The 23,529-nt window shown below is 39.1% G+C and overlaps 2 protein-coding genes across 6 annotated transcripts; one reads left to right on the top strand and one right to left on the bottom strand.

Moving 5' to 3' along the window:
- The first annotated feature begins 448 nt into the window (after nucleotides 1–448).
- cep72 (centrosomal protein 72) lies at nucleotides 449–7,529 on the top strand. Of its 2 annotated transcripts, none has more exons than XM_061716709.1 (14): nucleotides 449–560; nucleotides 727–854; nucleotides 2,285–2,477; nucleotides 2,562–2,670; nucleotides 3,463–3,548; nucleotides 3,631–3,689; nucleotides 4,301–4,340; nucleotides 4,527–4,727; nucleotides 4,806–4,987; nucleotides 5,090–5,183; nucleotides 5,290–5,468; nucleotides 5,570–5,696; nucleotides 5,786–5,897; nucleotides 6,019–7,529. In XM_061716709.1, exons 1-14 carry the CDS (start codon nucleotides 482–484, stop codon nucleotides 6,077–6,079), a joined length of 1,650 nt encoding a protein of 549 aa, XP_061572693.1. In that variant the 5' UTR covers nucleotides 449–481; the 3' UTR covers nucleotides 6,080–7,529. The 2 variants fall into 2 exon arrangements, with proteins under 2 accessions (XP_061572693.1, XP_061572692.1); XM_061716708.1 differs by having other exon boundaries at nucleotides 543–560; nucleotides 2,266–2,477.
- Nucleotides 6,710–23,332, bottom strand: LOC133430345 (tubulin polymerization-promoting protein). Of its 4 annotated transcripts, none has more exons than XM_061716711.1 (5): nucleotides 23,124–23,332; nucleotides 15,245–15,322; nucleotides 14,455–14,790; nucleotides 8,796–8,949; nucleotides 6,710–8,703 (listed from the first exon to the last, which is right to left on the bottom strand). In XM_061716711.1, the coding sequence occupies exons 2-5, from the start codon at nucleotides 15,256–15,258 to the stop codon at nucleotides 8,494–8,496; spliced, it is 714 nt and encodes a 237-aa protein (XP_061572695.1). In that variant the 5' UTR covers nucleotides 15,259–15,322; nucleotides 23,124–23,332; the 3' UTR covers nucleotides 6,710–8,493. The 4 variants fall into 4 exon arrangements, with proteins under 4 accessions (XP_061572695.1, XP_061572698.1, XP_061572696.1 ...); XM_061716714.1 differs by lacking the exon at nucleotides 23,124–23,332 and adding an exon at nucleotides 20,968–20,991; XM_061716712.1 differs by lacking the exon at nucleotides 23,124–23,332 and adding an exon at nucleotides 16,506–16,550.
- Between the last annotated feature and the right edge of the window lie 197 nt (nucleotides 23,333–23,529).

The following is a 23,529-nucleotide window of genomic DNA, read 5'->3' as shown; positions in this document are numbered from 1 at the left end:
TCCGGTTTTAATAGTTTTTTTTTTTAATATTTACAATTTGTATTCGTGTGCTTAATATAAATACACTTGAAACAATATTTTAAATCAAATGCTGTAATTTCCAAAATGCTTAGCAAAAATCGTAAACTGTTTGCAGTAGCCTGTATTATTTTGTATTTGGTAAGTAAAACGATTTTGCAGAATTCCAAATGTTTAAAAACGTACACGCAACTTATTGTATTTAAAAACAAATTGAGATATATATTTTTGTATCTTGACGCATTTAATGTTTAAATGGAGCAGACGATTTATTACATATATTAGGTTACATAAAAATGTGTTTTCTTCAAATTATGAATGCACACGCTGAAAAGTATAAATATATTGTAAAAATCATAGTTTCAAGCGTTAAAGTTTACATTAGCGCTCACTTTTCTGCTGTTTCCATAACGATGGATTCTATTTTCCGACAGTTCGTGAATGCAGCAAAAGTTCGAAAACTATGGCGGCGGAGTGTTTGCAAACAACACTCACAGAGCAGTGGATACGGGACAGACTGCAGTTAAAGCATCCATGTCTGGGTATGGCTATCAACCTTACCACTTACTGTTAATCGTCAAGTAAACATTTTAGCTTCTGTCGCTGAAAACTGTAGTGATTTTGGGAGGCCCTGACGTCGGTGGTGAAGCTAACCAGGGCTAACGTAGTGAAACAGTGATTGTTATGGATGTGATTCTTCTCAAACAGGTGATGTCCGGTCTCTGAGCATCCCCGGGACCCACGAGGAGAAGATCAGACATCTGGGGGATGCTCTGAACAGTTTTGTCCGTCTGAAGTCTCTGGATCTGTCCTATAATGCTCTCATCTCTGTGGAGGTCAGTCTCTGTTTGAAGCCTTAAAAGGTTAGGTTACATCCAGTACTAGAGTAGAGGGGGGATGGCATCCCCCCCTGAAATAAAAACGGTCAAAATCACCCCCCTGTAAAACTGCCATCCCCCCTTTCCATCCCTTATGTCATTTCATCAATTATTGTGTTATTACTGCTATTTAAACATTTAGAGTCATCACCAGAAAAATAACACCAGAAAAATAACTTGTATGACAATTTTCACCTGTTTCAAGTAAATTTTCACTTGAAATAAGTAGAAAAATCTGCCAGTGGGACAAGATTTATCTTCTCATTACAAGCAAAAAAATCTTGTTCCACTGGCAGATTTTTCTACTTATTTAAATTGAAAATACTTGAAACAGGTGAAAATTGTTGTTTTTTCCAGTGATGAGTCTTGTTTTAAGTGTAATGAGATTTTTTTTACTAAAATGAGACATTTTAACTAGAAATAAGACAAATATTCTTGTTAAGATTTTGAGTTTTTGCAGTGATCCATTTTACTTATCCTGTGAAGGACAGAGGCATATTGATAAGTTCAAAACACTGTTTTTTATTGTTGTGTTTTGATGTATTTGATGTAAGCCCAGTGGATATTTAAAGCTTACAGAAGGCTGCATTTAACTGCTGCTATGTCATTCCTGCAGTATTTCTGCAGGTGTTTTGGTCAGTGCTATTATTTGTTATATATTATATTATTTGTAATCAGCACAAATTATCTGTCCTCATATGATAAAATCCACCATCCCCCCTGATTTTTTTTTTACAACTCGAGTACTGGTTACATCAAATAATCAGAATCATGTTTATTCAGCCAAGTCAGGTTAAACAAGACAGGGAATTTGACTCGCTTACTGTACAGTAAATAGACAAATGACAGCTCTTATTAACATATACAATTTTTTTTTTAAAAAGTGAAAGGTGCAGCAGTAGGAGATAGACATGGTTATTGAGAGGTGCATTGTTACAGCATATGATTGTGTTATTATCAGAGGTGGGTAGAGTAGCCAAAAATTGTACTCAAGTAAAAGTACTGTTACTTCAGACTAATATGACTCAAGTAGAAGTAAAAAGTAGTCATCCAAATAATTACTTGAGTAAAAGTAAAAAAGTACTTGGTGAAAAAACAACCTCTGCTGAACGGACAGAGTTAATGTGGGTGGACCACTTCAGGTCCCGAGAGATTGTGGATCCCAGGAACCTGAAGTGTTATATGTTTCTGGTATATACAGTATCTCTGACAGCATAAATGGTTGGTGATATTTAAATAGGTTGTTCATGGCCAACTCTGCCTATTCCTCTTTCACACATCCACCCTCCAAGCAGTTTTTATCTCTCTATATACATTTAGTTGTGGCAGAAACAGTCATATTCTAATCTTGCCTAACATCTGCTTCAAGTTTTCTCGTTTCTTCCCAGGGGGTGCAACACTTAAAAATGCTGGAGAGGTTGATCCTCTACTGTAACAGACTACCATCACTAGAAGGGATTAAAGTGCTGTTTGAGCTTCCAGTTTTGAAAGAGCTGGACGTCAGACTCAACCCGCTGACTGAAAACTACCCTGACTACCAAGCTTATCTGGTGCATGCCATGCCCAACCTGCGTAAACTTGGTAGGATGTGTGGCCACTGTCTTATCATCACGCTCACCGTTGACTAGTATTAAGAATTAATTACCATTCTTGTTTCCTTTACAGATAGCTGCTCAGTTAAAAACGTTGAGCGCAAAGCTGCCATGCTGCAGTTTTCCTCTGATCTTCCTCCTCAGCAGAAGAGATCCTCTCTGAATCTGGCTGAAGATCAAAGGTACAATGAACATGAAATTCTTAACTTGGATTATTTCAGCATTTTCTCTTTGATGGAAGCATCAACTAAAGGTCTGGGCTCAATCCTTGAATTATACTACTGCACAAAAACCAAGCAATTTACACCTATAAACTGATATTTCTAAAAAAGAATAATATGTGCAGATCATACAGTATTTCATATTGGGTGCACACACAGATGGCTGCTTGAGAAATGATTAGGGATCAAATACAACACAAAATAAAAGTTTCACTGTGATGTTGATAATATTTTTGCAATCCTCATTGACTCCATTCAGCTAAATCTGCTGTCCTAAATTTGAGTTTAAAATATTTTAAACTTCACAGAGACTGTGTCAGGTTAAAGGGATTTTAGCTTTAGCAACAGCTTTTGCTTTCTTTCTGAGCTTATATCAGTGATTTTTCTTTGTTTTTCTTATTTTGTGTAAATCTTGCTCTGAATTTTTATGGTGTGAAAAACATTTTCTTATAAGAATAACTGCATCTCTATAATAACTGTACTGATATACTTACTGGATTTACTGTTCAAATGTGCAAATTGCAGATACTGTATGCGCACCTTGACTCTATCATTCTAAATACTTTTTGAAAGAAAATGTGACCTTGGTGCTCAAGTCATCTAAGGAATAATTTTGAATTTTATACAATGAATTGACTACTGTCATCCGTTGAGTTGTATCTTTGCTGTTTTGCTCATGATTGCCGGCAGCGGTGCTCACCAGCTGACTTTAGGAGACCGTTTGACTGAGATGTTTTCTCTCCCAACTGACAGTTATGACATTGTGTTAAACGTTGCTGCCACTAATCATGGAGGCCAACGTGCAACTAGCTCCGACTCACTTTACAAAGAATCGGAGGGTAAGATGTCAGTCAAAACGCCAATACTAAATCTAACCCACTGAATTTTTATTTTCTAATTTTAAGCTGTGTTCTGTTTCAGAGCTCAAAGGGAGACGGTCAGAAAATGTTATAGAACAGAGATGCTCAACCCCAAAACAGGTGATTTTTTTAAATTATTTTTTTTCCCACTCCATGTCAGAAACTATTATAGAACAGAATAGAAAGACTTTATTGTCAGTAGAAGTCAGACATAAAATGAAATTTGGAGCGCTTCTCCATTTTGTGTCACAATAAATAAAATGCCGTAAATAAATTTAAATAAGATAGAACATAAAGATAGAAAATAACATAAATTAAAAATATAAAATAAAGGCACGGCAGAGTAGAATGACATCAATGTCTATATTACTTGTTGTTGTATGATTTCACCAGGATCTGTTCTTATGGATTGGTGTGTTTTTTTTATTTTTTTATTTTACACTTATTTAAAGTGCTGATGGCTCTGGGAAAAAAGCTGTCCCTGAGCCTGTTGGTCCTGGCGTTAGCGGCCCTGTAGCGCCGGCCTGACGGCAGCAGGTTGAATAGATGACGTCCTGGGTGTGATGAGTCCTTCACCATGTTTGTCGCTCTGCTAGCAAATCGTGAGCTGGTGATATTGTCCAGGGAGGGTAGAGAGGAACCGGTGATTTTCTGAGCTGTGTTGATCACCCTCTGCAGGGTATTATGTTATTAACTTATGAATATTTTATTAACAATACTCTTATTTGTAGGACTCTTCTAAATCCATCTTAAGGTCTCCTCTTAAAAATGGTAAGTTTTTACACAGTCTTTTTGGATTCTGTTTGGTGCTAATCATGTTGCCGCCATTGTAATTTCCTCACTTTTTGGCGAAACATATAAAACCCCAGTAGAGGGAGACAGAAGCCAAGTCAATGTTATTTCTAACAGAAGGTCAAGTGATAATTTTCCTCTTTTGTGTCATTTATCATTTTCCAGGTAAAACAGAGTCCAATGGGTCAAAGGTGAATGAACAACTTCAGACAAAATCTTTTTCCCCATCTAAAGTCACTGAAAGACCCAAAGTGTCTTTTGGGCCGTGGATAGACAAACAAAAACCTATGCATGGAAAACAAAAGCAAAAAGACCCCCCCAAACAAACCAGACATGCTGCTAAGGGACATTTTACTCCAAATCCTGGTAGAGAATTTAATTTCTTGATTCAGCAAAATTAGCTCATGACATGTCTGTGAATGAATATTAACTATATTTTTCCAGATCAAGGTAGTCATCGTGACTCTGCGTTTATTAATATCCGGCCTCCAAGTCCACTACATCCCGGTTTGAATCTTTCTGATCCTTGTAACCCCATCCTACACCCTCCAAGACTGACTTACTCGAGCTTCAACAAAACAGAAGAGGGCACCGGGCTGCGGCCACAAGCCGAAAAGAAAAAGAAGGTGGCAGTAAATTCAGTCCACTAACTATACATCCTTCCTGATTCATTTGAGGTTCTGTATCGTCTCATATCAACTTACAGTATCTCTGAATTTTCCTTTCAGGGCAGTTACAGGAAACCCCTGGAGATGCTGCTCAACCTAGTGGACAAACACTGGAGGGGAGAGAGGTCACTGCATCATAACAACAACTTCCTGTGTGAGTTGGAGTTCGGTGTGGGAATTCTGGTATCTGATTACTAGACCCTATGGGAATGATATCTTTTTCTTTTTTTGGTTTCTCTCTCCTCTATTTTTGGCACAAGCACAAGCGGTGCAGATCCTCTCTATGATGGAGAGTGATATTTCCAGTCGAGAAGCGGAGGTCAGGACCCTAAGACAGGATGTTGATGCACTTAGCTTTCAAACTGCAGCACGAGAAGAGGAACACAAAACTGAAGTCAGAAATCTCTCTGCTCAGCTGGAGGAAGCTCGCAGAGATATGGTGGGTTTACTCAACACTGGAAAACAGTATTCAGCCTTAGGAGAGCATGTGGTTATGCTGATGAGTACACAGTACTTATGGTGTTGTTGACTTTAACACAGGGCAAACTGAATGAGCAGCTGAGGATCGTCTTGGAGGAGAATGTTGCACTACAGAAACAGCTCATCAAGTTAGAGCGTCAGTATCTCAGATCTGTGATGAAAAGTTCACCGATTACTCAGATCAGAGGTGGGTGTAAATGCCAACAGAAAGTTGCCCTTTTGTACAAGTAAAATTCCTTCTGTTTTCACCACATTTTACCACCTTGTGATCCTCAGAAGCTCAAACAGAAGTGGATGAGCTGAGAAAAGAGATTGAAGGGTTGAGGAAGAAAGTGCAAGAAGCTGAGAAAGTCCAAGAACTCTCAAATATGCTGCAAGAGAGCCACAGGTAAAAGGACGCTGCAGTCTCAATGCCAACAGTGGAGTGTCTGTATACATACTGTACACACCCACACTCTAAATCTGCTGCCTTGTTAGTTGTTTATCACTTGTCTGTGCATGTGTTGCAGGTCCCTGGTGGCGACCAACGAGTGTTTGCTAGCTGAGCTGAAGGGAAGTGGGGAACATTAAAGTCAAATTTGAATGAAGGCATGCACGCCAGGAAAAAAAAAAACCACATGCAAGACTATGCCAAGCATCATAAGGTGCAGCCATTTTAGATATTTTTTAATAGTATTGTACCTTATTTAAATCACTTCAGTGTACATTTAAGTTCCTTGCCTTATTTGATGAAGTGCTACTTATTTTAAAAGAATATATATCAGCTGTCTTCTTGATGTAAACAGTAGCAGGGAAAAGCAATTCATTCATGAAACTTTGTGTATAAGTGTGTGTCAGGTCTGTTATGTTAACAAATGATTTTAGTTGGAAAAATGTGCGAAGGTCAAAATGTGTTTTTTGGATCCGTAGCAAGATTGCCACTCTCTCTCTTGCTCTCTTTTTTTTTCTTTTTTAAGGTCAGTTGTGTCTCCATCTGCTTTATACACCGCAGCTGCACTGTGACTTTATTTATACGTCTGCCTCAGGCCTGGAGAGCTGCTTGCACACATGCACTTTCCTCTCACAGCCGTGAACACGAGACTTGGCCCAGCAGCTTAGAACTTATATGCTACGCAAATTGAAGCTGCAGTTTCCTGGAAAAGCCATAAGACTATTAACGCATTTCGTTGTCGACACCTATACTCAGCAAAAGTTCAGGGGTGTTTTTTTTTTGTTTGTTTATTTTATTTTCAATAAAGAACTCTAAATCATGAACACACTTTAAGAAGTCTTGAGAACAAGAAAAAAAACACACTGCATGCACTTGGGCACAATAGTACATTAAAAGTTATTTGAGGGAAAAAAAAAGGTGTTCATCCACATTAAAGGTGCACATTATTTGGCATGAAGCACAGAAAACAAGAAAACATACACAAGCTAGATGAAAACTAAAACACAGGGAGCTGCTAGTTTTCCAATTGATGCACGATTCTTCATCAGCTGAGGCTACAGGAAGAGAGTTAAAACACAAAACTGTCCTCTTGGAAAAATATTTTACAAAAGTATACTGTCTGCAGTTTTCCCTTTTTATATGGAGTATTATGGAAGTAAACATGTAAACCCTGCTTTTTCAGTTAAACCTGTGCCATAGATGACAGTCACAAACATAAAAGGGTTCAGACGACTAGAATAGCTTTAGAGGATAGCGTACTTTGTACACAAACGAGTTGATACATATTGATTTCAAACAATACAAGATTTTGTCATGATCCCACAGTCTCATTACTTGGCATATTTAGCAAGAAAAGTCTTAAGTCTCTCCTCACAGCAGGCACAGCAGTTTGGAAAGACAGACAAACTCTACTTCTGAATTAAATGTAATATACATAACATGCACAAAGTACAGCAATACAGAAAAACTAAAAACATGAAGCCAGTGTCTTAAATTAAGCTACGTGGTTGAGACTCCTTAAGAGTATATACACAATCTCACCACAAATATATTAGAACTATTAACTCTGACGAGGAAATAAGTAAAATGTTAAAATTACAATCTTGAACTACTGAACTTTTTGCTTTCAACTGGATTCACCAATTCATTCTTCAATTGGTTTGGTTTTTGCAGAATTAGATGCTGAAAGGTTTTTACAATGGCCATGTCGGAGGAATATTGAGCGAGGTTGCTGTGATTTAAAAAAAAAAAAAAAAAAAGCAAAATAAGACAACACGCAATGTATTTCCTTTGAACTGAAAGCAAATTATTCACACAAATGGAAGTTTTTGAATATTTTTTTTTCATGTGTGAAACTGGTGTGAAAAAAACATTTCTGGATAACAATATAGGACATGGATTCAGGGCTTCGGTGTCAGTGACGGTGTAGGCTCATGGAACAATTTACGAACTAAACCACAGGTTTTTCTCAAGACAATAGTTGACAAGTGCAAATGGCAAACAAACAATACTAAATGACAGATTAAGGATAAAATATCTCAAAGCAAACTGTTAAACAATTACACCTGTCAGAATGTTGTAATCATCTTTGAAACTGCAAAACTCATTAGCAATTCATTTCCTAAGCTAATTATGGTCAAACGTTTCCCTTAAACAGTGCAATATTGTTAATTTATCAAACTTTTGTCCTTCTGCTCTTCTTGCCATGTTGATCATTGTGCTTGATGAACATAAGGCCCTATAATAATAGATCTAAATATTCACGGCATAGCAGTTTCTCTCATTTGTTCTCTTCGGGGTTTGGCAGTAACTTGCTATCAGACAGGAATGTACCAGCTGGTGATGACTTTGTAAAAATAGATGTAAACAGTTTTCCAGTTCTCACAAAAAATACATCTCTCTCTCTCTCTCTCTGTTATACACACACACACGCGCACACACACACGGGTGGGAAAATATATGAAATCCTATACTATGTGCTTTCTATGAGTACTCTTTAAACAGAAAATCATCCAAATGGTTGATGAAGTGTTTGATTTCCTCATCTTCGCCCTCACATGGGCCTACCCTCAGTGGGTTTATTCACTTTCTTTTCATATGTCCCTCGATGTTTGTATCCAGCGACATATCCAGAGGTGTCAACTACGTCCACTCTCCCAGCTTTCCCCTTTCCACGGCCGGTTTCGTCAAAGCGCTCCTTGTGTGATCCTGTAAACTTGGTGGTGTCTGTAAGACGACTCACCGTCGGGGAGGCCACAGCCCTCTGTTGGGACATTTCCAAAACGTTTGAGTTGTAACTGCAGTCGCTGGTGAAATTGGACATGAATCCTTTGAATGACTCAAATCAAATCTTACCGTGACTCCTGCGATTACTGGCGTCTTCCCCTCGATGAGCTTGGCGACCTCAGCCTCAGCTTCCTCTCCGCTCTTCTCTCTATATTTCTTCCTAGCCAGCTCTCCAAGCGCAACTTTGAATTCATCAAATGTGATGTTGCGGCAGGTTTTCTTCCTGATATGAAAGAGAAAATGAAGCTTAAGTGTGCTGTCCCTGTACGGTATATACCTTCAAAAGATATATCTGCCCCACTGGTCCTTCAAAGAATAAAAAACAAACTCTTAGAACAGTTTTGAATGTTAAAGTCAACAGTAGTTTATACAAAGTGAAAAAGTTGCTGAAGGAAGTTATGTAAGATAGCATGGATATGGTGTCCTGCTGACATAAACATTGAAACTTCCACTGTTTACAGTAGATTACATATCCCAGAGTATTTCAGGACTGAACTGTTGCCATAGAAACTCCACAGAACATACTGTATTTGTGTCTCTTTATGTAATGTGTGTGATTTTTTTTCTTGATAATTTTTTTTCCTAGCCATTTTGAATCCGTTAAATATAGCCATGTACCTGAGAAGGTGTATCATTGTATTCTCATGTATTAAGTCTAACAGTGAAAAGCGACAGCACAGATCTTTATCATGAATAACTTTCCATCTGAGTGGGCTCCAGTTGCTTGACTGGCCTTGTGCCCATTTCACTTCCATGTTAAAAGTGCCTAGTAACAAAAACACAAACATCCAGTGCTGTGGTGATATGTCACCCAAGCAACAGCCCATAAAGCCTATTATCTCCCCAGTCAACCTGCTGCCATAGCAACTAACTACAGCAAACAGACGTGTTTAGGTTTATTGTCCATTTGACTCGTTCAGTGACCATTTGTGTTTGCAATCCTTCTGCGGTGCACATTTGGGAGCTTCATTCCTCTGCGTCTGATCCAACCTGTCCATTGTCAGAGGGGAATCATGACTTTCAGACTTTCCACTGCTCTTTTTGTCTTAAGAAGATAACTGAGTCTCCCCTGCAGAGCTCCCCATATAAACATGCTCAGGTCCCCAAAGCATACCAAAGGTTAAGCTGTAAAATTGAGCAGAGAATATAAGAATGTAGGGAGGCTGAAAAAAGGTTAAAAAGGAAGTTAGAGTGTGAGCAGAATTTATTTTTGTAAGGATTACTGTGGGTGGGGGACCTGCTAACTGTTTACATATTGCAGTTCAAGCATCTGCAGGATGTGATTCATATGGATCTGATCTGAGGCCGTGCTGCTGTACCAGTGATGATCCTGCTCACTGATGGAAACTACAACAATGCCTGGAACATAAAGCCACCATAAGAAGTTGATTATGACTAAATCATCCAAGTTACCTTTCGTTCTCATTCATAGTTAATGCTGTGCAGCACAGCGGAGACAGACCTCCATACCCAGAATACATTCTTGACTCATTCAGCCATGCTGCAATAAAGCAGCTCATTAGGATGCTTATTTTTTCTTTATGTGCAAGCAAAGTGCTTTGACGTTGATTAAGAGGGAAGCGGTGATGTGCATCTCAGGCATTAGCAGCCCCCTCCCCTGTTCACTCATGCCTGGAGTCAGAAAACTGCACAAATAAGAACCCCTCCCCCAATAATGTAACAAATTTTATCCTTTGGGGGGGCAGCTCTGAATTGCACTCATGGCACATGCCTCGCTCTGATTTTACTGTACTATTGTTCTCCTCGTGAGCCTGGTTGAAAACTCATGCTGGACTATCTGGGACCCGGTTTAGTGCTTGAGGGGCCAGTAGAGGGGCCATCCCACAGGAGGAGACGCAATGAACGCCGCTGCCGACGACTTAGAGCATGTGTGAAACAGTCATCCATTAAACTTCCTATGTGGCCACAGCATGTTGGTTTATTGCTCAATACTGCCCACCAGTACAGAAGCATTCAAACATATGACGCAGCCTCATGTTTTCTTTGTGTTCTTGCCAAGAGAAATGTTATTAAATATAAACAATGTTCACTATAGCAACAGTTGACATGTTGATGTTAGTTTCTCAAAAAGCAAAGATGCGTATATTGCTTCATTAATGTAAAAGCAGATGGTTGAAATTATTAATTAATAGACCCCAAATTGAAAAAAAAGGTATTGGAATGGTATTGAAAATAACACAAACAAATAGTGACGTTTATAAATGAAGTGAGTCATGGTGTGTATTGCAGTCCGTCTGTAAAGGTGCAGGATTTCTGGTCATGTCACCCAGCCCTCGGTTTTCCAGTGGTCCTGCCAAAGGTCAAAGACATTGACCATTTCTGTGTTTAGTGGAATTATACTTTATTAAATCCAAAATGGAAATAATATTGGTGCAATATAAATTGAGACGAAATGAATAGAAAATTGTAATTAAGTCAAAAAACTGTTGGGGAATTGGAAGCGTTAGCACAGACATGGTTAGTATCATCAGATATATGCATTGGGATGTTTTTGTATCCTGGCAACAACTGGATTGATGACATATCCAGCGTTAGCAGGTAACACAGTGCTCTGTTAAAATCTCCCTGCAGAAAACAAGGGTGGGAGCTCACAGCATCCAAGTGAAGAGGGGCTCCTTCACAGGATGGCCCACACATGCATGTAGATACATGTCCAAAATGACGACATCTGTTTTTATCAAACACAGCAAACACTCTCCCTTAGTCTTGCTGCTCTTTCTAGTTACATGGATGCTGGGAGAGGGGTGTTTGAGTGCAAATTATATTATGCTACTGAGTCATGGTGAAACGCAGTCAACAGTACTTAAATTCGTGAGAAGCTCAAACTGTTCCAGCTCTTCCAATTTTGTGTGCAAATGATTTAACATAGTCAACTGAAAATTCAAAGAAGAGGATTTAGACTTCCGTCTCCTTGCTCTCCATTTTACATGCTCATCGGGATCTGGGCATTTCATTGGTTTTGATAAAAGCTTTGTTAGCTACTCCCATATTTTCACAAGTTTCCTCCCATCATGTTTACTCGCTCATCTAAGGAGATGTTTACTAAAAAATGATGAAAAAAATAAAACTCAGGACGTTACAAAGAAAAACACATCGTGGCCACAACTGCTGCAACATGTTAGCACCAGTGTAGCACATAAATGCATTGATGTTGATAATTTAAACCGATATATACAGATCACCTTTTTTCCCCCTGGCACATCTATACCTTTTTTTTTTTTCCACAAAATGATACAAAACCCCTTTCTACATATAATAAAAAGGTATGGCTGTAGAAGAAGAGGGTATGCTGTAGGTACTGGCCTGTCTGTAGTTCTCACCTGTCCTCAATGGAAAAAGTGTGGAGGCTTTTTTGAACTGGAAAATACAATTACAATGATAATAATGACTGTACTACATCTATATGAGAATCTAAGAAAGATGAATAGGATGAAAACAACAAAACACAATGCTTTATTGTTTAGTATCCTTAATGCCAGAATTGTTATGAGAATGAGTGATGCCATTACAAAGTGGTATAAAGATGGCAATTAGTCGAAGAAAATCTAAGATGTGTACACACACACACACACACACACACACACACACACACACACACACACACACACACACACACACACACACATTCACACATATATAGCCACTCAGTCACACACATATACATACACATACACACACATACACAGCCACACAAAACACGCACACACACACACACACACATAGACATACATACTGGCTTGTTCACCTGCATGCTCGCTCTGTAGTTTTTGGGGTTAGTTAGCGGTAACTTAGCTCAGACTCTGATTTGGGTTGATTGCTGCTTGTGTGTTTTGGTCGGCTCCGTATTGGTTTTGTTGGTTTTGTGTTTTGTTTGTGGTTTTTGTTGCAGATTTTCAGTGCTTGACGTGTGCCTCAGTGTGTTCCAACTTCCTGGATTGGCAGTGGATGTCACCCCCCACCAACCACCCCCAACCCCCCCCCCCCCCCAAAAAAAAAAAATCACTGGGTTTGTATGTATATATTTATGTATGTATGTGTATGCGTATGTAGGCGTATATATGTATATATATTAAATATAGCAATAATGCACATATACAGTATATGCCTTTGGTTTTTACCTACATGGTATCAATCATTAATATGTGTGCAGACAAGGGAAGAGAAAAAAAAAAAAAAAAGAAAATCTAATGTTCCATATTGTCCATACAAAATCCACATTGAAATCTAAACATGCACTACGAATTTTATATCTGTATACTTTCTCCCACCTAATAGTTTCAACTATTGTTTATGTTAGTGGTAGATGGTTTATTTTGGCAACTGTTTCCATTTCTTTCCTTTTTTTCCAAAATGCACATTTCTATATTGAGCTCATCTTCATAGGCCAATTTCTGTCGAATTGAACAACTGAAGTTTCATATAAAATAGGAACAAATATTAAATGGATATGCCATGCTATAAGAGTAGCAACATTTTGTTTTGTTTCTTTTTTTATGTGTCTATATCAGTTAGAAATCCCAATAGACAAGATGTTTTGAATGTTTAAATGTAGTCAACGATTCAGGCAACAACTAAGAATGACCTTGGATCTGTAAAAGCAGCTTTAATATGTTAAAAACAACAAAAAAAAAAAAAACAAACCTTAAGTTCACCAGAAAATGAAAAAAGAGAATATTGGAAACAAATGCCATGGGATACAATAAACCAATTAAAACAATGAAATACAATTAAAGACTACCTTGAGACCTCTTCTATGTTAGAGCACACTCTAAATGGTTGAAACTCAGTTACAGTTGTGTGCAAGAAAAAGAGGGAAAATCCACTGAATCAATGTGAAATTCCAAAGCAGGCTTTTTTCACAGCTTCTCCACTCCTGCAGCAAGGCAGGATGATGAATGGCTTCCAGCCATACTCCACATTGGTGGTGCTGCCATGTATAATAACCCTTACTCATGTCATTCAAAAAGGATTTAAAATGTATTTTTAAATCAAATTATGTCCGTGCATGTTTCTTAAATAACCATCTGAAGAACTCTAAAAACCACTATTGTAGAAGCTCAGTTTCTTTTTGCATCAACTGTGCTGCTTTACACAAATTATCCACTATGATAATGATTTGACAAGACAAATTATTTATGTATTGTTGTTTTGTATTATGTATATCGTACATTCAGCCGTCATGCTGTAATCGCCCTGAATAGTTTACAGACTAACCGTGTGCTTGGTAAAACCAGCTGTGCTTATGAAAGGTTTTCTCCAGTGGTCATGCAGTAATGAGGTCACAGTATATTAATGGACGTTATCACTGAAGTGTAGCAGTGAAGGATGAATCAGCGAAGCCTTAGAAAGTGCAAAAGGAGCCGGTCTGGCCTTTTACTATGGTTTTTGTTTCTAAAAGACACCTTCATAAACCAATATATATATAAAAAATGAAGCATTAGCATGCTTTAAAAAACCTCACGAAAACCTCCCTGTCAGTGTGCTTCCTCTACATCTACAACCATTATTTTACCATCATCACACCACATCTAGCAGAGCTTTTATAGCACCATTTCTGTAGTGATCTCTGTGCGATAAGATCCATGCTTTCAGAAAAGACGATTAAATCTTAGAGTCCAACCAGAATTGAAAGGAATTCACCCATACTTCTATCATTCTGATTTAATCTGTTGTCCTTTGTGCACAGTGATGTTGATGCTTTACTTACTTGACTTTGCTGAAGACGATGTCCACGTCAGTGAGGGTAATGTTCTTGCCATCAATCACGCCACAGTCTTTGCAGAGTTTGGACCAGTTCTTGCCATGCATCTCCTTGCCCGTAGCACGAGTGTCACCATGGATGGCAAAGCGTCGAAACGACTCCTCCAAAGCGGTGACCTCCACCGGTGTGGATGAGCCCACTCCTCCCTCGCTGGTCCCGTTAGACTCAGTTGACAACCGTTTGGACAGTCTGTCTCTAGATTGATCGCTGTGCTGCCGTATAGGGACTGAGCTGATGTTGGAGTGCTTGGCTGTCTGGACTTTAAAGTCATCAACGTTGTCTCTGCAAGGGAGAAGAGAAAGAGAAGAGAAAGAGCTCTGATTTGAACAAGAGTCAAGAAAGAAAACAAACAAACAAAAAAGAGCACAGCTTAGACCTGGATATCAGAAAGGGAGAGGTTGATTTTCAGCAGAAATACATTGGCTCTAATCTCTTCCTGCCTAGCTTACATGTGCAAACAGTGAATCATACCTTTAAGTCAAGACAAAGCTTGCTTATTTGCTTTTTTTTTTTTTTTTTCCTAAAGTGACTTCTGTTTTAGAGACATCAATAATATGTTACTTGGAATGTGAATCGCCTGTGAATGGACAGATGTCTTATGTGCCCTGGTTCAGTGGGGAAAATTATGAAAAAATTATCAAAGAAACACAAATCAAGAGACAAGAACACATTTGAATGTAACCTCAGAAAGTGTGAAGCGGACGCTCATGTAAAGAATAAGATGACTAGAACTTACTTCTGGTCTGCCATGGTTGAGCGGGAATTTGTCTCCTGTGAAGTGCCTGGATTAGACAACTTTTGTTTTCTTTTTTTGCTGCGGAAAAGATAAGAATGGAAGTGAATCATGTGAGAATGTGTGTATCTTAATAATTAAGTTCTACAGACGAGAAACCAATTTGACACTCCTCTTGATTAGGGCTGTAAAGATCATGAAATGAGTTGATGACAAGATGAATAGAAATTAACACATTCACGGCCCTCTTTTGGCTGAAAATGGAATAAAGTAAATGTTTAGAGTTATTTACCTACTTTTAAGGAAATAATTGTACCCACAGGGCCTCTGTGGTTTAGTGGCTTTGTAGTATATTAATGTCAATAGTTTCTCATGAAAATACAACGGTTTAAATCTTACAAGATAACCACCTTAAGATAAATAGTCAGAACAATGAAGTTACACCAGAGGAAGGCGGAAAATGTGATGTTTCTGATGGTTTCATACAGATAAATAGTAATAAGTCAAAATGTATATAAAATGATCAGCTTAAATGTAACAAACCTATCAAAAGCTTCGTGGTGCACCACCGCATGGTTATGTCATCATGCCAAACCCAGCCTGACATATACATGCAGAAACATATAATAAAACTTTGGTTGGAGTGAATAGTAGCTACAGTTTTGAAAGGAAGGCGGTTACGATACTTTATCATCTGCTACAGAATAACTAACAACACACACATTCAGGAAGCTAATCTTTCTTCGTTAGGTGTGATTTGTCATCTCACATCCTTTCAGGTGACATTTGTTTCCAACACTTGCTTAAATGTTGCTATGAATGGTTTCCTTCAGCATGAGCTTAGGGATTTCTCTATGAAAACATCACCATCATTTGCTTCTATATATAAACAGTAGCAGCCTCCCTTTTTCTCAATCAGGATTTACGCCTAAAGAACTTGGAAATAACTTGGGAAATAACTCTTCTGTCTGACACAAATGACCCGACCCATGCCTGTGGAATATTTGTAGCGAAACTACAAATGTAACTAACAGTAGTGTAACTAAATTATAATGACATTTGATGAGTCTCTGCTCACCTTTCAACTGTTCCCATACTCAGCTCAGCATCCTTAAAGCAACAGTTGTACTCGTCACAGCAAAAACAAGTTTAAAAACAAGATGCCAACCAGAAACACGAGCGCGTCCTGAGGATTAAACCAACTCCACTGACAGACGAAGTTTAAGCATCTCCCTCCAGTCTGCATTAAAGCGTGTTCACTCACCCACGGCAGCAGTGGCAAGAGCGATTTGTTCCCACAGCCTTGTGGCCAGCAGTCACAAATGTGACCTCACCACGTACAGTCAACCCTTAAATACGTACAAAGGTTCACGTTTTCAAGTACAATAGATCATGGTGCAAAAAGGCATAATAATAAGGATGGCAGTTTGTAGAGAAAAGAGACGAGATTATTAATGTGTATCAATAATGGCATTCAGCGCTATGGAAACTGGGAACCCATTGTTGAATTCAAGTGGCTACACTGTCTGACCCACGGCCATTTCTGCACGCATACACACGGTGACATCTCAGAGTGCCACTATTGATAACAGGGGTTTCTGTCATATGTCATCGAGTATTAGTGCCAAGATAACTGTAATAGAGTTATTGAGGTTGCTGAAGCCTCCGTATCAGCAACGAAGAACGGCGTTAACTGTGTCTGAATATAACTGAGAGCACAAATCAACTCTATCAAACGATAAAGTAGACTTAACACCAAAAGAAAAGCAGTTATTTTAAAGGTTGCTTGGTGATGAATTTAACTTGTAATGCACTTTACATTCAGTGAATCTCAAAGTGCTACACTTACACCATTATTCATTCATACACATTCTCACCAGTGATGGTAAGCTACATTTGTAGCCACAGCTGCCCTGGGGCAGACTGACAGAAGTGTTCCGCGCCAAACGGCCCCTCTGACCACCACCAAACATTCATACACATTCACACGGGGCAAAGTGGGTAAGGTGTCTTGCCCAAGGACACTACGGCAGCAACTGGGACAGAGCGGGATTCGAACCGCCAACCTTCCGATCATTGGACAACCCGCTCTACCACCTGAGCTACTGCCGCCCCAACTGCGGTAATTATCAATCTCACTTTTATTCTTGGCTATCCAGACTCACATCACGTTTCTACACCCCACGCCTTTTTCTGTCAGCATTCCTTATTTATATCCAATAAAGAAAAAAAAGCTATTTAAAGGAGCATGAGGCTCCTTTTAAGAAATGAGACTCTATAGCGCCACCCTTCGCCACAACGGCCGTCGGGGGTACTGCAGCCAACAGCGAAGCCGGCACGGGAGAACGGGGAGAACGCGCATGCAGCGTCATGTGACGTCACATCCGCAGGACAGCGCGGGAAATTCGGGCCCGGAATTGCAGCACATTTTGCAGCACACAGCCTGTTCAAGGCAACGGAGAGATACGCTAGAGGGCTCATCCTTTTTGGTTTGGAACGCTTCATCTGACATTATTACTAGAAAACTTAAAACGTATACGAATTTTTTTCATAAATCCTGCCTCATGCTCCTTTAATCTAAACTTCAAATGTTATGGAATGAGCCAGTCTGAAAAAGTATGTTTCTGGAATGAATCTGAAATGTGAAAGGAGGAAAAAAAAAGGCACATGGTAATATTCAGCAGGCTCCAGAGCGATGAAGGCTCGAGACAACATATTTAGTCAAGCAGACAGGAGGTGTAATGAAGAGAGAAGAGATGGAGGATGTGAAGGCTGATTGTGTTTATATGAAGGAGGAAAGTTAAGGAGGTATGATGCTGAATCACGAGATCGGTGCACTGTTTACCAGGAGACGGTGACTGTGCTGGAGAACAGAGAAGATGTATCTGGTAAAGGGGTTTCTAGTAATGATACAGGCTGCTGACATCTGGCCCAGATAACTCTTGAAGTACTTAAGAGGAACATGAGAGAGGATACACTGACAAGAATAATAACAACACAGAATTTTAATTTGTGCAGCTGGATGTGAGCAACAAGGACTGATGCAAATGAAAATATCCTGTTGAAGTGAAATCTATTTACTGCAATTAAACAATAAAGACCTGTCGGGTCTGACATTCTGACTGTTTTCGTCATAGACTAAAACTGTCTCAATAAATAGGTTTCCATTTAATATTCATGTAATGATCCTTTAATATTTATAAAACATGATTTTTGATAGTTTTTTTTTTTTTGTCACAGAGTAAGACTTAATTTTAACTTTAACTCGGATTTTATCAACAAGTGGCCACAGTCTCGGGCTCACCCTCACTTCTATGAACAATTCAGAATAACCAACTAGCTTAACATGGTTTCTCTACTGTGAGAGGAAACTGGATTACCTGAAGAAAAACCCATGAAAGCACTCCAAAACCAGGAATCTTCCCAGGGTGAGGAAACAGTGTTGACCAGTGAGCCACCACGCTTGCTCAGCCTCTCTTCCATCATCACTGTTACATGATAGAGGTCGCTCCAGGTGAATAAACCTTTTCTGCTCAGCTAGTTGATGAAGAGAGTGGATGGTTTGTCTTTATGGCATATTTGGCTTGAGAATGGTATGATGTGGCCCACTAAAAGCTTGTAATAAACACTGGTGTTTTGCCAAGGTAAATAAGCATTAATATATGTTTATTTTTACTTAATGTTTTTACTTTCTTATATTTATAAATATTTTACACACAGAAACATAATTTCCCCAAGGAGATTTATTCAGTTCAATTCAACTGTAAATTTAATCAATCCTTTCTTTAGTACGCTGTCTGCTGTGTTTTATTTACATTTCTCTATTATTTCATAAGTTTGTGTTCTGATTCTCTCTTTTGTTACTACTCTGCCTGTCTCTCGCACTCTCATTGGTTGTAGTCACATCTGAAAACACCTAACTCATAGGCTTCTACCCCAGTGACTCCTCCAAAATAAAACTCTGCTAGATATCTGTCCGTGCAAACTGTGACATGTCAGCAAGCCTTGCAAATCACATTTTTGAAGTTTTTCGCACACAGCAAAGACTGAAAGGGGTCCAACCTAGAGCATTTGTTTTTAACTCCAAATTTTAACTGTGTCATGAAGCTATGAATATGAATAATCAATGAAGAATATATGTTAAATAAAGAAATCCAGGAGTTAAACTTGATTCTGACCTTGACAACAAGCTAATAAGGAACATTAATACGAACGAGGTGTGTTGATGCAAGGCCACATGTAAAATATGCACGGGGGGGATAAGATAAAATAAGGACTGGACTTGTGGAACACTGATCTAGCACAATACATTCAGTTTGTGCTGGTGTTCAGAGAAACAAAGAAAAGCCGGGATTCTGTTTCTAAAAACTTGGTAATGGATGGTGCACAGCTGTATATACTCATCCATTCCAACGCCCTAAATGTAAGCTGTACTGGTGAGTATTTCTAATACTGGTATCAGTAGCGGAACGACTACTTCAGTAGTCAAATGCTATGATTGTGTATCATTTGCTAATATGTAATTCAAAACATACCAAACAAATGCCGATGCGCATGTGTTTCATGCTGATGTAGATAGGAAATAGGGAAGTTTACACTACAAATGAAGCTTTGCAGGCAACCTTTAGTGTGAGAGAACAACTTCCTTTGCAACTTTATGATTTCTTGCAACTTTTCACATGAAGTTAAAAGGAAAGAGAAACTTCAAAAGGAATAATATATGTTAAAATGTTTTGTTTTTGGTCAATTTTCTAAATGTTTAACAAGCTCTCAAAATCATCATGTTTAAGCAGCCAGTTGCACTACAGCTGTGATGTCATTTCTCAGATTTACTGAGGTCTCATCAATATTGACTTTACTTTTAGAAAGGATTTACATACGTTAAATAGAGTAGCTGCTTGCACTGTGTTTTCCTTTGTGCTTCGATGATAGCGGCTAGATCTGTGAGAGACAAAGAATCCTTTCACTCTCCTACAATTTATTGTCAGTAGATTCGAGTATCGTAGTCCTTAGTACAACAAGCCTCCTTCAACAACTTCATGTTCAATACATACAGTAAAAGAGAAGTCATTAGCACTGAGTTAAGGGAATGAGGCAGTGTTGGCTTTAAAGCTCTGACAGCACTTTGATGCACATAAAATGTAACTAACACAACCATCGTTAGAAATTTTTTGTGACTTGTGCCATTTTTTCTGCTTCACTTTGCCACATACAAACAGGCAGCCATTTGGTTAAGGGCTGATCTCCAGAGACAAATCTGTGACTGGATGGCAGGATGCTTACACTCACTTGGCTTCTGGCAATGCACTGCACAGATGAGTGCTTTAACTATAAATTGACCCATTTTTAACCACATCTTTATATAGCAACAATGGACTGCCATGACTGGAATCCATCCTCAAAGGGGTGGAGACAATATCCAGGCTGAATGATATTTACAAAAAGGCATTTAGGGGCGAGTTAGACGGATGGTTTCTAGATCATGAAATTATGTCACTGTGATGTGTGTGACTGTTTGAGCGAGAGGATTGTCTACTCCTCCATCGTTCCATCGCAGTGAGTAGGCATGCAGGGATCCCATCTGCTTTCCATCTACACCAGTATCCTTTCAGCTGCTTTCAATTGTAACCACGTCAATCAGTCACAGAGACTATCATCACTGCAGTTCCACCCCCCGTGGTAACTTTAGGTGTCAAGTGGATCATCCATTTCCATTTTACCCCTACCTTCCACGTCTTCCTCTGTCACACCGTCCAACTTTTTATCCTCTTTCACCACATCCAAATCTTATTTGTTCTTTCCGTTTTTCTCCTGCCCAGCAGCTCCATCCCCAGCAACCTTCTACCAATGAATTCCTTTTCTCTCATTTTATGTATCCAGACCATATCAATCTGGCCTCCTTTGTTTTATCTCCAAGCTGTCTTACCCTGGCTCTTCTTCTTAATTCTATCCCTCCGTTTCACTCACAGAGAAAATCTTAACATCCTCATCTCAGCTGGTTTTATTACCATCTCATAAACCATTCTCTTCAGTCTTCTTTTCAGATAACGGCAGGCAGTGATAAGACAGGTATGCCTAACAATTTTCTGAACTGTGCACGGCTACCAGCTTTTGAAATAATCCAATAAAGATTATGTAACGAGTAAATACAGCTCTGAAACTGAAAATAGTTATCATGAAGTCTTGTTTTTGGATTTCAACAAAAATACACAGCAATGCCAACCTTATTATTAATCATGGCCTATAAGACATTACTAAATGCAACTCATTACCAGTTGGACCACAAGTCCCCAGCTATCCATCTCCACATAGCAAGAGGGAGGACATCAGCATGTGGAGTCCTGGGTCTGAAGTCACCGTCGCACCATTTCAATCACTTCTAGTGTCCTTAGCAAATTCAAGCTCCTCTGTGTAGTGACTCAGAGATCCTGGCAGGCTGCGTGCTGCAGAGATATTTTAAACAAGCTCCAGCAGCAATCATTGCTGGGAGCAGCATATCAAGAAATGTAGGGTAAGGTATAAGAAAGCTCATGCACTTTTACATTTGAGAGGAATGCATGGTGCCAGAGACAGGAAAAGTGTCATTGACCTGGCTCAGATGAGGAAAGGGCTGCTGGACCAGTAACAAATTAGCACTGAATAGCGTACAAAAGAAGATTGTGTTGTAAATAATGTAATTAATGATGCCAACTCATTTTATGTCTATGAAAAGTCATGGAAATGTGAACTAATGTCTCACTTTAAGAAGCTGTGAAATGGAACACAGTTGAAAAAAAAGTGTTATAGATGACATGGAAAAAACATTATTCCTTTGGATTTTTATTTTCAAAAATATTAGGTCTACAACAAGTAATATGCCCCCAAAGCATTCTCTTTATTCTGGAAAACTGACTTGACTCAGTGGTCACAGAAAACGATCATTTATTTTGCTGAAGGTAATTGTTAACGACGGATCCAAGGGGCTTTCAGAAAAAAATAATCTGGGACAAACACAGCAACTGTGTCTTCATTTCGAGGACACCTGATTCAACCTATGGGGAAACTTCAGCAGCAGAGACATGCAGTGAGTAGAAATAACCAAGATGCCTTTGTTAGGGGGGACTCTGTTTGAATGATTTATCTATTGTTAAAACGAGCTTCATATATGAATATGATTCTATTTTGAACATTACTCATTTTCGGTAAAGAAACTATGGTTATGTGAAAACTTTAATGCCTAGAGGAACATGCTGTACTGTATTCACAGACACTCGCCACAAGAGCTCCATTCATCAGCAAGATAATAAATGAGGTCATGCACCTTCTTTTTTTTTAATGCATAATTATGTAACTAGATGCACACTACTCTACAACCGCTCATAAAGGTGATTGCTCCAGGCGCAATCCCTGGCCAATCATTAACTCCAAACGTGCATATTGTTATTTGAGGTGCCCCTTAACTCTGGCTCTCACTCCGTCTCCAAATGACAGAGGATGAAAAGCTCATGTTTATATTACTGAATGTGGCTGCTGCACCATCTGGTAAATGCAAAGAGTCTGAGCGGGTTTCTTGCACGAAGCATGTTACATAAACCTGCAAATGCCAGTTCCACACAGAGTCCACGTGATCCGTTTGTTATTGTCAGCCCTTATAGAAGGCTGTAAATGCGGAACACGGAATTAAACACCGATGCGTGACAGCCATGCATGTCCACGCGACCTAAAAGCTTACATCAGATGTAAATTCGGTAAATAAAGGGAACATGCACAAACTTGCAGACAGCACCTTCAAAAAGCAGCTGAATCGGTCACGGCTCATGCACATTTTTGCAGATCTATCATAAACCAAAATAACAACATTTCGATTTTGCTGAAAAAGTGCAAAAACGGTGTTTTTAATCACCTGGTGACGTATTCCTCCACCTTCTTCTTCACAAAATCATAATAGTGGTCGATGAGCCTTCAGGTGTCTGTCCTCCTCCGCTGCCTGAGCTCAAGTCTATCGACTGCTCAGCGACTCCGGGATGCTGAAGAGAAACCAGGCCGCTGATTGGCTGCAGCCTGCGAGACGCGCTGTTGTTCTGCTGGCTCCTTGTTGCTCCTTGTTGCTGTGATGGAGCCTCAAAACAAAGAGCCTTGATAATAACGGTTATATGTAATCTACCTGTTGATATCTATTAGATCATTACATGAGAAGCTGTGGAATTGGACATGTATTTTCTGCTTTATGACAAAACAATACAAGAGCTTTTAATGAAGATGCAAAGTGTTATTGTTATTGTAAACCAAACCAAACGGATCATGGGTTT

The sequence above is a fragment of the Cololabis saira genome, chromosome 3, assembly GCF_033807715.1.
Source record: "Cololabis saira isolate AMF1-May2022 chromosome 3, fColSai1.1, whole genome shotgun sequence".
Taxonomy (NCBI): domain Eukaryota; kingdom Metazoa; phylum Chordata; class Actinopteri; order Beloniformes; family Belonidae; genus Cololabis; species Cololabis saira.
This window is presented reverse-complemented; position numbering and strand designations above follow the sequence as displayed.

What these genes read in the sequence shown, in the direction of transcription:
- cep72 (XM_061716709.1), top strand. Translation starts at nt 482, where the DNA reads ATGGCGGCGGAGTGTTTGCAAACAACACTCACAGAGCAGTGGATACGG. An exon ending in ACTTTACAAAGAATCGGAGG is followed by an intron (nt 3,549 to 3,630) that starts GTAAGATGTCAG and finishes GTTCTGTTTCAG; the next exon opens with AGCTCAAAGGGAGACGGTCA. An exon ending in ACATTTTACTCCAAATCCTG is followed by an intron (nt 4,728 to 4,805) that starts GTAGAGAATTTA and finishes ATATTTTTCCAG; the next exon opens with ATCAAGGTAGTCATCGTGAC.
- LOC133430345 (XM_061716710.1), bottom strand. An exon ending in TCAACCATGGCAGACCAGAA is followed by an intron (nt 14,791 to 15,244) that starts GTAAGTTCTAGT and finishes TCTCCCTTGCAG; the next exon opens with AGACAACGTTGATGACTTTA. An exon ending in ATCGTCTTCAGCAAAGTCAA is followed by an intron (nt 8,950 to 14,454) that starts GTAAGTAAAGCA and finishes CTTTCATATCAG; the next exon opens with GAAGAAAACCTGCCGCAACA.